Source organism: Polistes dominula, unplaced genomic scaffold, assembly GCF_049000335.1.
Source record: "Polistes dominula isolate Pdom_NZ unplaced genomic scaffold, Pdom_raw_medaka contig_22, whole genome shotgun sequence".
Taxonomy (NCBI): Eukaryota; Metazoa; Arthropoda; class Insecta; order Hymenoptera; family Vespidae; genus Polistes; species Polistes dominula.
Window position 1 is genome coordinate 83,488 of NW_028300966.1, and position 14,951 is coordinate 98,438.

Below are 14,951 nucleotides of genomic sequence, written 5' to 3' on the forward strand. Positions count from 1 at the left end.
TGAACTAAGAAGAAAGACAAAGTTTGTCATGAAAATGATAAGTGATTAAATGAACCATAACCATAACTCTAACTAGGAAGAAGATTTTAATGAAACAATTTTGGATGTATTTTTTAATGACATAGTTCATAGTATTTGGATATTTTAGTTATTATAGAAATATATATGGCAATATGCTGATTGAAGATTGTGAATCTATTTTCCAATGGCATCCAGAAATGATACTTACTTCTACTTCACCAGTTACATGGCAAGGATTTCTAATGATCACAATACCTTCTAATGCAATAGAAAAACAAAGAGTTAGACTGAAACTAATTTTACCAAATTATCCACTGATACACGATGCAGTGCTTAATTTTGGTAAGAGCTATGCTTTTTTACAAAAACAAACATTTGTTACAAGTGTAAATGATTTAATTCAGAAATCTTCTTCTTCGGTATCATCTTTTTTGAGATTACTACAATCACTTATTGTGAGTTTATGTTTACATTAATATTTTACATTTAATATATATATATATATATATATATATATATATATACAAAATATTGTATGTAATTAATTAAAGTCACATTTTTTTAATGTAGAGTGAAACTATCGAAGAATATAATGTACCAATTGATCAATCACCTACTGCCATACTTCAAGATTTAAAAGATATATTTGAATCTAAATCTGTAAGTTGTAAGAATATAATTCTATATATATTAGATATGTAATTTAATCATTTTATTTGTTCAAGGGCGTTACATTATCATCTAATAGTTCATTAGATACAATCAAATTATCATTGAAAAACATTCATATTGTATTGAAAAGAACTAATGACAATATCAATCCATGGAATGTTATATCTAATGATTTACCGGAGATATCTGCATTCGGATCTTTTCATGAAAAAATATCTTCTTTAACTGTTATAACAAATAAATTTAAACAACAAGTAGAAAGATTTGATGCCTTATGGAAAGTCCTGTCAGAAATTGATAAGTAAATTGCAATATATATATATATATATATATATATAATTAAATAACATTAATGTTTATAGGTACAACATACACACACACATTGCTTTTATAATATATATTTTATTTAATAATATTTTTATTTGCAGAAATTGCTATGTACTAGATCCAATTCCTGCAAGGCCGTGTCACTTATTTAGACGTATTTACTTATCACAATCATTATCTATGTTAATTACAATAGATCCCCTAAATCCTACTTCGCCTCCAAATCTGAAATTTTTAGGCAGTGATGTTGATGTACAAAGACAAAAAGATATTATTTCAAAGAACATGTGTGTAAGTACATGTGTTATGATTAACAATTACCAATTCTATTCGTATAATTTGATTATGTTTATTACTGTTGCAAATTTGCAGGTCTGGAACTCGGAAAAAAATATATTACAGAACTTACTTATTTTGTTAGATATATCTGAATTTCCCTCCCAAAAAAAACAAGACGATAGCGTCGACGATCAAAATTGTATGTTTACGAATGAAGAATGTTGTATTTGCTTCTCTTTAGAATCAGATACGGAACAATTTCCAAATAAAATTTGCGATAATATTAAATGCAGAAAACATTTTCATACCAAATGTTTGCTACAAGTACGTCAAGTTTTTCAGAAATCTACACAAATATTCCTTTTCATTCATTTATTAAATCTGTATTATTATTTCAGTGGTTACAAGCAGTAGCTGGGAACCAGGTTGCATTTGATCACTTACATGGTTCCTGTCCTCATTGTGAAGAAAATATATCCTGTCCTATTAATTGATTTGATCAATGTGTGTGTGTGTGTGTGTGTGTGTGTGTGTGTGTGTTTGTATGTCACATTATCATTAGATTTAAAATGAACGATTTCTGCAAGTATATTTATAACGTTAGTTTATACTTTCTTTTGAATTTAAATTTCACTTATAATTTATTATATATTATGTCCTTAGAAATGTCATTCATTTTGTTTAATACATATCTAGTATATATATTTGAATTTACGAAAAGCTCTATCATTCTAGATAAAATCTAGGACTACATTGTACTAAAATTCAAAATCAATAATTATTGCGTCATAATCAAATCATCGTAATGAAAATAAAAAGTGTATATTTGTTAATGTGTATTAAGTTCTTATTAGTGCTATCAACGATCGCAGATAAGAAAGAAATAGTAGTGAAATTTGAAAAAGCACCATTTAAAATTGATCCATTTACAAATGCCCTGCTTAAAATACAATCATATGAAAATTTATGTATGTACTATCAGATGATTGATTTCAAAAGATATCAATTTTATATCCATTTAAAGTTATAAATATATTTTTGTTATTATAGGTAGAAAATTGTTTTTAAATCGTCAAGAAAATCATGACAAATTTCTTCAACGTTTTGACGAAGAAGATAATTATTATAATAAATTGATAATTATTATAGACTTTATTGAGCATCTAGTAAAAGACATTGAAAACAGTGTAACATTATTAGATAATACGAAATCTTATTTTATGAAAAGCAATGGAAGTCTAGCACGGGGAAATTCTATTTTAGAAAGTAAGTTGTATTGACACAGAAGTTATATTAGAATTTACAAAAAAACAAAAAGCGAAAACAAACATAACATTATTGGAAAGATGAATATTTATTTGTCATTTGTATTAATTTTATAGCCTTATATCTGGTATCGAAGCAAATTTCAATTTTTGAAAAGTTTATTCGTGATCTCTCAAATGTAGAAACACGAGATGCGCTATTTCCGGACAAATTGAATGAAATGATTGTATTACCTTTGCTATATACTAATTTAATGAAAGATACGGTGGATGAAAATATTATTGATACTCTCGTTTCAATTAAAAACAGATTAATAGAAACAAGATTTACAATGCAATTAAATAAACTAAATGTGGATCGGAATACAATGAAGAGTGAATTATGAAGATTTTGGTGATAATTGAAAAAAAAATGTCTATTAATATATTCGATTTTTCTAATATTGAATATATAAATAAATCTTATATCATCTGAATACATGTATATGGGAATAATTATTTTCTCTTGACCATTGTTCAATCGAATGATTAAATTCATCAGTTCCACATATTAAAATTAACGTTGTATTTGGTTTTTGATTTCGTTGTAGGTAATTATATACTGACTGTTTAGATAAACGTTCATTTTCAATATTAATACCATGAATACTTTGATTGGTGTCTGAAACTAAATCTTCTGATATATGTAATGTGCATACAAAATTCCAATAATCTGCTAAATTTTGAAGTTCTTTTTTTAAAGGTACACACGAAATTGATTGAAAACCAGCAATGAAATTTATTTTCGTTTCTTCTTCTTCATTTTCAACAATAACCTTAGCTATAGGATAAACTGCTGTAATTCCAGATCCAATAGAGAACATAATGATCTCGTGGAAGCTATAATAAAAGAACAAATAAACATGATACATTGTGATTTCTGATAGTATACTGATATATATCTAATAATAACACACCTATTAATGTTATATATAAAATCCCCATATGGTCCTCTGATTTCAAATTCGTCATTCTTCTTTGCATTATTTAAAAGCTGACTAAATCTTCCTGATGGGTAGACTTTTATTAAAAGCATCAAACTTGTTTCTGACCAAGAAATAGGTGTGTAAGCTTTCGACATAGAACCATAACGTAATATAATATATTGTCCAGGAATTAGGTATAAGGATCTATTATTATTAATATTACCTTTAATATTATTACGAATTAATATTAGTACGAATTTGTAATGAAATCTTAAATGAGATATTTATCAAATAAACACGACTGAGAAGCAGCTACCTTTATATTCTAACCATAGAAAAATATAATCTTTCGATGCTTTATAATTGTCGCTAACTACGAAAGTATTCAAAGATGTTGGAGATATTACATTTTTCTTTCTTTCTATAAGTATGTTATTTTTCTTTCTTTCTTCCCATTGTTTTAATAATTTTTCATAAACATCCAAAATGCAAGGATTACATCCACTGCCACAGCAACTTTCTTTTGGAGGAGTTTTCGGTCGATTATCAAAAATGTCTTCATTTTCATTAGAAATCATTTTTAATGTAGAAACCCTTGTTGTCATTCAACTTGTACAATGAAACAATACATAATTTCTTATCATTTAGTTAATTATAAATTTATACACATGAGGTATTTTTATTATATTTTTAATTAGTCTATCAGCAGTTGCATATGCGCATGCTCACAATTCAATACAAATTTTCATTTATCAAGAAGAAATATAACTGCTGCAAAATATCATTATTTTTTTTTTTATTATTATGTTTCTATTTGTATTAATACATTTGACTAAGGAATTAGTTTGTTATTTATATACGTCCTTAGAAGTGTCAAGTCCTCAACTTGCCTTATATACATCTAATATATTTACATTAACGAAATAACATCATTCTACATTAATTATAATATACATCTTTGTTTAGTCATCATGGAAATACAATTACTTTATATTCATTTTTTGTTAGTGTTAGCAACGTTTTCATATGCGAATGAAGAAATTTCACATTTTAGAGAAAAACAAATTGATGGAAATCCAATAAAAATTGCTATACTTCATTTGCTAACAAATAAAGACAACTGTACGTACTACAAGATGATCTTTAATTATAATACTTTATTTCAATTTGTATTTTATATTCCATATATTTTTATTACAGTGAGAGAAGAGTTTGGTAAAATTAAAAAAAATCATGCAGAAGCTGTTTTTCATTTAAAAAAACAGGATACATATCATCTTCAATTTGAAATGATTAACGAGTTGCTCACAAATACAATAGGAAACATTGAGGAATATATATCAATGTTAAGTAATGTCAATTCTAGTCCTATTGATGAATCTATTTCAATCAGAGAAAAAGTTATAAATGGTAAGTCCAATTGATTAATGCTTTATACTTACTTATATTTGCACAAAAAATGTCATTTGTTGTTGTTGTTGTTGTTGTTGATTTTATATACATATATATATTTATAGCCCTCTTGTCAATATTGTATGAAACAGTTTTTTTCGGAGATATAATTTATAACTTTCCGGATACAACTAAACACATTTTAAAATTTGAAGAGAAGAGGCTAAATATACTAACTTGGTCTTTGTTATATGCTGATTTTATGCAAGAATTGTTGGATGACATTACCGTTGATATCATTTCTGAAGCTCAAGCACGACTGCATAAGATCAAATCTGAACTTAAATTGAGAAAAAGAAAATTCATCAAATAGCGTAGTTCTCCGATATTAATAAATTATCAGGTATGAACATTTCTTTTTCAATGAAATAGCAAATATTTCTCAAGCTGTTTTATATAATTAAAATAAATTTTGCAAAAACATTTATACTCTGTTTATTTTTCCACTTAAATTCAACACTGGCAGGAATCTTTTCTAACGTTATGTATGTTTGTATTAATGTTTAAAATAATATATACATTTCCTTTTACAAAAGGACATCATTCTAAATTGAACTTATTGTTAGTTTCTCAATAATATCTTCCTTGTAGGGATTCCATGTGAATTATTATGCGAATAGAATGCAGCTGCAGTGACAAAAAATAATTTAGACAATAATATGTTTAAAGGTAAAAATAATAATCTTGTTTGAATTACGTTTCATTCATGTATTTTATTACCGACTGGTAAAATATTTGTCACCATCTAGCGGTAATAACTATTACTTTATTTTACCGACCGGTAAGATGTGTGTCGACATCTAATCGGAAAAGCAGTGTACTACTTCTTACTTCATGCGGCGAACTTAAGAACTACTATTCGAGTCAAAACAAACCTTTTATTGCTACGTTTTAGTTTAAAATCGTTCTTGTTCTTTTTTATATAATTATAATCTTTATTGAAAAATATTTTAATTAAATCGACAGACATTTAATGTAATAAATATTATTATTTTATATCTTCTACTTGTGGAAATGTTTTGACTAGACAGTAGTCAAAATCCGGAAATCGTCACAAACTAAAGTGTCGAATACCTTATGGCCTTTCCTTTTTGCTCCCTGATTCAAGGAATACACGAGCGTAAGTTTTCAGATAAAATATTCAATATTGTACCTTTTTTTATTCATTGGTAATATAACAATAATATTAGTATGAAAGGTTCAAAGTATTTTTATATTTAAAACATCAGTATGTTTTGTGATTATTATTTAATATCGTTCAATAAACAATTTAACACTGGTCTTGACGCATGGTAACATGTTTTTTGTTATTGCCTCCTGTAATATTCTATTAAGAATTCATCAAGGCTTTAATTCAATTTATTTAATTTATTTAATTTATTTAATTTATTTATTCGACTAGAATATAATTATTTATTATATGTCTGAAATATTTTCTACACTATTTTCTACACTAATAGATATCAACTGAATTTGATTTATTATTTAGTTATTTTTTAATTTACTCGGTCTAATTATATTGCTAAAAAGTCTGTATATTATTTAATTGTTATTATTGATACTATTGTTTTCTTTCAGAATCACAATGCCGGATATAGAATCTTTTGATGATGTTGTGGTAACTACAACCTCCACTATACCTGTCGCACTTTCTGCCGAGTTACCAGAAATTAAATTGTTTGGTCGGTGGAATTGCGATGATGTGCAAGTCAATGATATGTCTTTGCAAGATTATATTGCTGTAAAAGAGAAGAATGCTAAATATCTACCACACTCTGCTGGCCGTTATGCTGCTAAACGATTTCGAAAAGCTCAGTGTCCTATCGTAGAACGCTTGACAAATTCATTAATGATGCACGGAAGAAATAATGGGAAAAAATTAATGGCTGTCAGAATAGTCAAGCATGCCTTTGAAATTATTCACCTTCTTACGGGTGATAATCCTTTGCAGGTAATTTTTTTGTCATAGTAGTTACTTGTTCATATATTAGTATGATTCTTATGATATTTATGATCTTCTATAGGTTCTTGTGACAGCGATTATTAATTCAGGACCAAGAGAAGACTCTACCCGTATTGGTCGTGCAGGTACAGTTAGAAGACAAGCAGTAGATGTTTCCCCATTACGTCGTGTTAACCAAGCTATTTGGTTATTATGCACTGGTGCACGAGAAGCAGCATTCCGTAATATAAAAACAATCGCTGAATGTTTAGCCGATGAACTTATCAATGCTGCGAAAGGATCATCGAATTCATATGCGATCAAAAAGAAAGATGAACTAGAACGTGTCGCTAAATCCAACCGATAAACATCATAATTTATTAAACATTTAAATAAAAATCTTTAATACATTAAATGTTGTTGATCATTGATTATTGAAAGTGGTCTTTGCATTCAAGCCGCATCAGTTTCTAGTGACATATAAAACTAATTTTCTACATCTATATTAAGACTTTATATCTATTAGTTTATTAAAGATAAACATTATGTGTATAGTACCTTAAACGTTTATAAATGAATATTTTCATTGTACATAGTGAAAGTGCGAATTTTTTTTTATAGTTTCTATATTTATTTTATATTCTATATTGTGGTATATTTAATTTCTCTTTGCTCCTGTTAAGAGTACTAAAATTAGGTTACGTTCTGCTTGATATCTATCTCCGCTGGGTGGCGCCACTGCTGCAATCAGTGTCTATCTTCAGATCTGACCTGCAGTCTCTACATAACCTGCAACGCGATAACAGTGAATAAAGAATTGATTATATTTGTTTAGAATAAAAAAACATAATATAGACGACAATGGCTGATGCGCTTAAAAAGGTACATTTTAATTGAAATCTTCTAATGTATTCTTTTGTAATATTTCTTACTTTTTAAATGTTACGTCAGTATTTTTAATTACGTATAGAATATCATATGTATGATGACATATATATATATATGTTATGTATGATTTTATTTGCACGAATATTTATGCATAATAAAACAAACTGATATTTGTAATATTTTCAGTTTACACTAACGGGTTTGAAAATGATTCACAATCCTTATGCTGTTTTGGAAGTTCTTGACCGTAAAATATTAAATGGATTGCAAAATTTTCCAGAAAATTATACTTATCGAAAGTGTACAGAGCAAATAATCAAAGAACGAAGGGAGATTTTAAAAAATGTAATTTATTACTCTTTTTTACACTTCAATGCTTTATAATATGTTATCATTTTGATTTGTATTATATCATTTGTTATAGAACAAGGATAGAGAAGTAGCAGCTGAAAAATTAGGAGTGAAATACCTTGAAGAAGTTATCGAACAAGCCAAATTAGAATTATCATTGGTACAAAGAATGAAAGTATGGAAACCATGGGAAAGTTTAATTGAAGAAGCTCCAGCCGATCAATGGAAGTGGCCACCGCACAAGTAAATTTATTTTATTTACAGGCAACTCTATACAGAATAATAATTTATATATATTATATATATATAATATATATACATATATAATTGAATATATTTGTATATATTATATGTGTGCGTGTACACTCAAAGTAATACGTGTAGTAATAATGTATTATAAATTATAGGCGCTACAATTTTCCCAATTATTTTGTCTCTTCAATTTGCCAATGTGTAATTAATTCTATTCGATAGATTAAGTTAAAGTTTAAAGTTGTCGTAGGAAAACATTTTTATAATACATATAAGTTTGTATTTTGTCAATTAGAATCATTATTCGAAAGTGGTGTTTTAATTTTCGATTCTTTGTAGACTGCAATTAACGAGCCAATCAAGTTTTGATTCTATAACACGATGTAAACTTTCATAAGAATTTGATACTCTAATTAATGTTAGATTTTAATGTAATAAGAATTAGGAGGTACTTACTTGTGTTAGTATAATCTACGAAGTTCGACTGGTTTTATATCCTGTATCATCTTCCGTTTGGAAAGTGGTACACGCTTGGTGAGTGGTACACGCTCGTAGATTGATTGCGATTGTCGCGGTTCGCATATGGATAAAACATTCCTACGAATGCTTAAGCTAAGGTTCGCGAATATAAATCACAAAAACAAATTCTTCATTCGCAGACAAGTTAAAGCTAAAGTATGTTATTCGATGAAAGCGGATTTATTAAGTTGCTTGAAAAATCTTTAAACGTAGACCTACTTAACGATCAAGACGCGCCTTTGTTTTCGTCATTTGGAATTATTTAACGAATTGAACATTTAGTTATACTGTAATATACTGTATATATAATATTCTATTGATAGAATTTTTCAATCGAATGTTTGCAATTTCTATATGTGGTTCGAAGAACACCTCTCTCTCTCTCTCTCTCTCTCTCTCTCTCTCTATACAGGTTTATATCTGACATTTGATTACAGTAATAGAGTAGTATAACGCGTGTTTCTTCACTTTTCATTGTTTCATCTTTATTTCTCCGTTCATTTTTTTGCACGTTATCTATTCTATTCATCAGACTCGCAAGATTTCATCCACGTGAATGGGAAAGGTTTAGAGACTCTTGACGATTCCTCTTCAAAGTTTCATACATAATACGATGCTGTATGCGATAATAATTCGATAATCATAATTAGTCGTGTTTTTCATTAAATTTTATGACATTCGAAAAAAAGGAAAAGGAAAAGGAAAAGGAAAAGGAAAAAGAAAAAGAAAAGTAAAGTTGTCCGTAGATCGGATCGATTGGATTTGTTTCTTACCAAAGAGAATGCGTAGTTCGATACCGAGAAAGAAGAGAAAAAAGGAGAAAAAGGAAAAAAAACTCTGACTGCTCGAGATTAACGTAATATCCGTTCTCGCGAAAGTGGACCCTCTTGTAAAAATCTTGGTGGTCCCACCAAATGGTTATTCTTTCGTCGTGAGGAACATCGTGATTGGTTCGCGTGGGGGCTAAGTGCATCGACGAAAAAAGAAAAGGATCGCCCGGAGGCTTTGTAATTTTGCGCTCGTCCACCAAAAATTTGCTGACCAAGGAAGCGAACATGGAGAATGGAGATGATGGGGAGGTTCGAAGAAGATCGTTGCAGGTAATACACACCCCTCCCCCTCCCCCCTCCCCCCCTTTTGCCCTTATATATTATGTATTGTAAATATGCGTATGCGCGTAGAAGAAAATATTAGTTGTAATTTATTGTAAAATAAAGAGGAAAGAGATGCACCGTTGTACGTGGGGAGGGGGGAGATAAACAACTGCGCAGGAGAGAGAGAGAGAGAGGGTTCTTGATCTCGATTAGGAGAAGCAGCGAGCGCGCCGCTCGCACTTGCTTTCAAGACATCGACGTGGTAACGCTGCGCACACTGCGCGCACACTGCGCGCACTCTTCGGATCTCTTTTATTTCGATTTAAATGTAAACACAGCATTCTAAGCGCGCATTGTAACGTCATCCACCGAGACATTTACTGGGATTATTTCAACGATTACCGTGTCCTTTTTTCGAAAGTGAGCGTTCGTTCTAAGTTTATCAAGATTTAGTGTTCGAACGGTAGGATTGTGTATTGGCATCGACCAAAAACAGCTTCGGCTTCAGCTTCGGCTTCAGCTTCAACTTTAGCTTGAAAGTTGAAAGCAGTCTTGGAAGGAGCGTGTCGGATCTTGACGTTCTCAGCAACGTGGGAAAGGGAGCGTGATCATCGGTGAGTGGAGACGACGATCTAACGTTTTACAGGAAACAAGCGTAGCTACGAATGCAGTCGTCGTATTTCCTTTTCTACGCTTTCATGCGGCCCGCCAACTAACAACTCACTTCCAAATCTTTTTCATTCAAAACTTGTTGACGCGCTAATCGGCCCGCCGTTCCTAATATTCTTTTATATCTTATACCTAATTCATTTGTAGTTACATTTAGAAAGTCGAACATTACAGATAAGAAGAAATTTTCGTTTCTTTTTAACATTAAAATCTTTCACTCGAACTGGTCTGTAGATCACGTGTCTGTTTACTTGCTGAAACGTGAAGCAAGCTGCACGCCCTATTTACAATTGTTCCCAAGTTTCACCAATGTTTCCGCATATGTAAAAAGAAGGCAGGTGTGCGTTATATTAACGGATAGATAAGCCTAGACACCAAAAGTAGTTTGTTCATTTCGACACATTGTTCGACATTGTGTGAGAGAAGAACATTTCCTAATTCTTGCTTTTAGTACTTTAACGGAATTCCAATTTACCAACAATATTGTTTGTAAATATTGGAGTAGTAGAAAAGCTGATGAAAATTGTGTAATATTTCTTCGTAGATCTTTCGTTACGTTACGCATACGTAAGGTATGCTCGATTTCTCTTGCGTTCTTTTGCGATCTTTTTGCGTCTTTTAGAGAAACAAATTAAACAGTTGTTTGATTTCAACTTCATTCAATATTATAATTTCTTTTCAAATCCTAAACATCTCCGAAGAGGAGAGGATCCTCGGAACGATCGGTGAACGATCCTCGGAAGCAGAAAACAATGCCGATGGAAACGAGCATCTTTCCGCTTGCAGCCAAACACAATGCGCGATTTTTACGACTGCCAAGGGAAAAAGATGTTATGGCTTTCTCGACAGAGAGATGGACTTATTTTGAAAAATAAAGGATGATGGAGAGGGACAAAAGTTGAATCTCTTTTGTGCGTGACCGGCACACCTTTCCTATAAATGTTTCATTTGATCTTATTCTTCGTGTATTTCTTGACTGAGGGAAACAAAAACAAACGTTTCATGTTATTGATATTGACTGAGTGTTTTTCTTGCGATTAGAAGTACACATTTAACGGAATGAGAGAGAGTTACAGAGTAAGGAAAACAAGAGAAAAAGAGAACAAGAGAAAAGATATTATTCCTGTAAGAAAAGATCGGAATCGTTACGGTGAGAATCCGTTGGGGATACAAAAGAGCGGGAAGAAGAAAGTTCACGATCCAAGTTAAAGTGCGGCCCGAGTTTGGTCGGAGTGTGTCTAACGGGGCAACGTCACGGCACGTTAACGTTCCAAGAACGCGAAGGGTCTCTTTCTCTTTCTCTTTCTCTTTCTGTCTATTTTTCTTTTTTTCCTTTATCTCTTTTCTTTTCGCCGGTCATTTTCCATACTTCGCCAATCACCGATGCCAGCCAGCATCATATTCGGTTTTTAGGCCGAGCTCCCGGAAAGCAATCGTTATTTCTTTTTCACCGTTCTATGTACGAATCTATATATTTATGTATCTACGTATTGTACAATTCTTCACCGTGCGAGACTTGTTTGTCATTCATCTGTGAATTTGCATACGGGAAAAAAGAGAGAGAACAAAAACCACACAATATTCTATAATGTTCAATTCATAGCACACATAACTTCTATTAGTATAGATAGTAATTACAAGTTTATACAAAAGTCTAATTAATTTTCAAATCAAGTAGAAACTTTTGGACCAACCCATTGTACTAATAATTATAATATATTCTACTAATTATATATCCTTAGCATAGTAATGCAATACTGTATGTATTATACTGTAATAAGTATAATTTGTAATTAGAAAATCTGAACTTTCGAATACGAATTAAGGGTGATACTTTGACAAGGAGGCAACATTGAAATTCATTGAAATTCATTGAAATTCGTTGAAATTGAAGGAAGAAGAAAAGATTTGTAAGATTTTGGAAGATAAGAAATGAAGTGGAATCGAAAGGATGTCATCGTGGGTCATACACCGGGTACGGAGAAAGCGTTCGTCCAGTGCGCTCGTCGTATAATTCGAACGTAAAGGATTGTGAGAGTTTTTCGCGCAAACAGCTGTTACTCAAAGTGGCCTCTCACGGATGCTGCTTACCGCATATCGTCGAGGTAATAACGTAACATCGTTTTGTCTACTTGTTGCCACAGATTGCATTATCTATAGAAAAGCGTTTTATTAGCAAACGAAGGAATAAGTGTATTATTTTAGTTGTATATTACTTGGGTCAACGTTCGATAGTTCTATGGAAAATGCAATCTGGTCTAGCGACCTTCGGAAAGACAGCGTACTTGCTTGCTCGGAATATGCAAAAGGATCAAGTATATACATATCCTTTTCCTCACAGAGAGGAGGGACTGACGTTTATTCAGCTATAATCTTTTACGCGCGGATCGTCTCTCATTTACCATTCAGATATTCCACTTTTTCTCATGGAATTCCGCGGCTTGTGCTCCGATCTCGATTTCTCTCGTGGGACGATGAAAAAGGTGACGGAGATTCTTGCTAAATGAATAATTGAAGAAATAAGGGCGAAGGGAAGAAGAGGAGTAGTAGCAGAGAAAGGAGACCTTGGCGTGTGCTCGGACCACCATAAAGTCTTACCTAATGTTCGAGAGCCGACGATAAGGACTACTCGTTCGTCGTGCTCAATGGCTCGAGACTTTCACGAACATTCCTCTCTTCTCGAGGAGGAGACTCGCCTTAGCCAGCGGCAAGCAACCAGAGCAACGGCAGCACCACTAGCAACTGCAACTGCAACTGCAACTGCAACTGCAACTGCAATGCACCACAGTCCCGTTCATCTTTCTCTCGCACTCGCAGAGAAAGCAACTTCTTCTTATTTTTGTTTCCGTTTGTGTTTCCGCGGGATCGGACAAGTCGCATCGCGGAAGTCCCGTTTAATCTGTCAAACTCTGTTTTACGAGCCAAAGCATCCGTTTTATTTTTCATTTCCTTCTCTCTTAGACTTTATAATTTCAAACCCTCCGGCTTTCTCGAATCGATAGCTATCCATCTAGCGTCTTATTTTTATCACGTTTTTTTTTTCCAACTTGTACGATCCGAAAGGAAGGTATTTACGAGCATACTTATATTCGACAAATAGATTTCTTCGTCCGTAAATAGCATTATGCGATAACTATGTACTTGGGTATCTTCCGTCGAGGGAAATCAGAGGTTTGGTCGGTGATGTGTTTACGTTAGAGAAAGTCGGCTAAGATGACGGATCCTTCGACAAGACAACAAACTATTTCTTTGATTTATACAAATAGATAGTATATATCTACCTACCTACCTACCTAAGATTTGACTAAACCGATAGATTAGGCTACAACTAGGAAGCGAATTGTGCTCGTTCGACAAGATTTTTCTTTTGTCAATCATTGACGAACGATGCTACGCGAGCTATATATTAAGACCGTTCGGAACGGCTTCCATGCAATATGCATCGAACCCTGAATACCGGTATTACGGTGTATTCCCGAGAAATGATTATCCTTTGAAAGGATCTGCATTCCAGCAGGCCTCTTTTTGCAAGGTCGGCCTTTATTATTCCAGCAGTGGTTGCGTAACGCCAACTCGATGTCTATACTCAACCAAAAGTTTTCCTTTTTCGGTATTATTACTTTTTCTCAAATTTTCTTTTTGCTAAAGTTACAAAATAAGCTCAGTGGCATGCAAGCGGCACGATTTCTAGTACGTCCAATCAAATTTCCTACAATTGTTACATTTTTTCTTTGACTAAAAAGTCGAATCAAAGAAATATTTTCGCATGCGTGCTCACACGTACGTATACATACAAATATATATATATGGCAACTCGTAGAAAGCTGCAGCAACTGCAACTGCAACGGCAACGGCAACAGCAACGGCAACGGCAGCAGCAGAAGCACATATCGCGTGTACGTCTCACGGCTATTTACCCTCGGTACTTACGGCTCGTTTCACTCGCGGCACGTTACGTTGTTGGCCGTTGGTACGCACATATAATTATGCCAAGTATACTCGTGTAAGATTTCTTCGAGACCGTCCATGGTAACCATTTCTGTCGGTGAGTCTTGCGGTAACAACGACGAAGATGACGACAACGACAACGACAACGACAACCAACAACAATAACAACAACGTTACTAGCATTGCCTATCTTCTACCTCTGCTTGTCTTCAATCGATCTTTAGAATAAGAAAGAGAGATAATGCTCCTACCTTTTCACCGAGTCTTTTCATACCATCATTCTAACGATAGAGATCAAATTTCCTTA

At 32.2% G+C, this 14,951-nt stretch overlaps 7 protein-coding genes across 12 annotated transcripts in view; 6 read left to right on the forward strand and 1 right to left on the reverse strand.

Annotated features, from left to right (window-relative positions):
* Nucleotides 1–38: 38 nt before the first annotated feature.
* Fancl (E3 ubiquitin-protein ligase Fancl) lies at nucleotides 39–2,136 on the forward strand. 3 transcript variants are annotated; one of them, XM_015329039.2, is made up of 6 exons: nucleotides 39–476; nucleotides 592–681; nucleotides 747–994; nucleotides 1,122–1,311; nucleotides 1,393–1,623; nucleotides 1,698–2,136. In XM_015329039.2, exons 1-6 carry the CDS (start codon nucleotides 174–176, stop codon nucleotides 1,791–1,793), a joined length of 1,158 nt encoding a protein of 385 aa, XP_015184525.1. In that variant the 5' UTR covers nucleotides 39–173; the 3' UTR covers nucleotides 1,794–2,136. The 3 variants fall into 3 exon arrangements, with proteins under 3 accessions (XP_015184525.1, XP_015184524.1, XP_015184526.1); XM_015329040.2 differs by having other exon boundaries at nucleotides 214–363; nucleotides 426–476; nucleotides 1,122–1,623; XM_015329038.2 differs by having other exon boundaries at nucleotides 1,122–1,623.
* On the forward strand, nucleotides 2,099–3,042 carry LOC107070642 (uncharacterized). The gene is made up of 3 exons (XM_015329033.2): nucleotides 2,099–2,267; nucleotides 2,350–2,565; nucleotides 2,682–3,042. The coding sequence occupies exons 1-3, from the start codon at nucleotides 2,105–2,107 to the stop codon at nucleotides 2,948–2,950; spliced, it is 648 nt and encodes a 215-aa protein (XP_015184519.1). The 5' UTR covers nucleotides 2,099–2,104; the 3' UTR covers nucleotides 2,951–3,042.
* On the reverse strand, nucleotides 2,884–5,116 carry LOC107070640 (NADH-cytochrome b5 reductase-like). Of its 2 annotated transcripts, XM_015329030.2 has the most exons (4): nucleotides 4,972–5,116; nucleotides 3,846–4,138; nucleotides 3,521–3,752; nucleotides 2,884–3,443 (listed from the first exon to the last, which is right to left on the reverse strand). In XM_015329030.2, the coding sequence occupies exons 2-4, from the start codon at nucleotides 4,132–4,134 to the stop codon at nucleotides 3,032–3,034; spliced, it is 933 nt and encodes a 310-aa protein (XP_015184516.1). In that variant the 5' UTR covers nucleotides 4,135–4,138; nucleotides 4,972–5,116; the 3' UTR covers nucleotides 2,884–3,031. The 2 variants fall into 2 exon arrangements, with proteins under 2 accessions (XP_015184516.1, XP_089029044.1); XM_089172918.1 differs by lacking the exon at nucleotides 4,972–5,116 and having other exon boundaries at nucleotides 3,521–3,650; nucleotides 3,846–4,134.
* LOC107070643 (uncharacterized) lies at nucleotides 4,501–6,075 on the forward strand. Its single transcript, XM_015329034.2, has 4 exons — nucleotides 4,501–4,651; nucleotides 4,730–4,939; nucleotides 5,047–5,324; nucleotides 5,573–6,075. The coding sequence occupies exons 1-3, from the start codon at nucleotides 4,501–4,503 to the stop codon at nucleotides 5,292–5,294; spliced, it is 609 nt and encodes a 202-aa protein (XP_015184520.1). The 3' UTR covers nucleotides 5,295–5,324; nucleotides 5,573–6,075.
* LOC107070641 (small ribosomal subunit protein uS7) lies at nucleotides 5,962–7,338 on the forward strand. The gene is made up of 3 exons (XM_015329032.2): nucleotides 5,962–6,101; nucleotides 6,560–6,932; nucleotides 7,006–7,338. The coding sequence occupies exons 2-3, from the start codon at nucleotides 6,567–6,569 to the stop codon at nucleotides 7,288–7,290; spliced, it is 651 nt and encodes a 216-aa protein (XP_015184518.1). The 5' UTR covers nucleotides 5,962–6,101; nucleotides 6,560–6,566; the 3' UTR covers nucleotides 7,291–7,338.
* A 307-nt stretch (nucleotides 7,339–7,645) lies between these two features.
* Nucleotides 7,646–8,590, forward strand: ND-13B (NADH dehydrogenase (ubiquinone) subunit ND-13B). The gene is made up of 3 exons (XM_015329035.2): nucleotides 7,646–7,805; nucleotides 7,998–8,156; nucleotides 8,236–8,590. The coding sequence occupies exons 1-3, from the start codon at nucleotides 7,785–7,787 to the stop codon at nucleotides 8,407–8,409; spliced, it is 354 nt and encodes a 117-aa protein (XP_015184521.1). The 5' UTR covers nucleotides 7,646–7,784; the 3' UTR covers nucleotides 8,410–8,590.
* Nucleotides 8,591–8,729: 139 nt separating this feature from the next.
* LOC149032423 (uncharacterized) overlaps nucleotides 8,730–14,951 on the forward strand; it is a 32,598-nt gene continuing 26,376 nt past the window's right edge. For all 3 annotated transcript variants that reach the window (XM_089172898.1, XM_089172900.1, XM_089172901.1), the window contains exon 1: nucleotides 8,730–10,641. The gene's annotated coding sequence lies outside the window, so the exon portion shown is untranslated. The remainder of the gene's footprint in view (nucleotides 10,642–14,951) is intronic.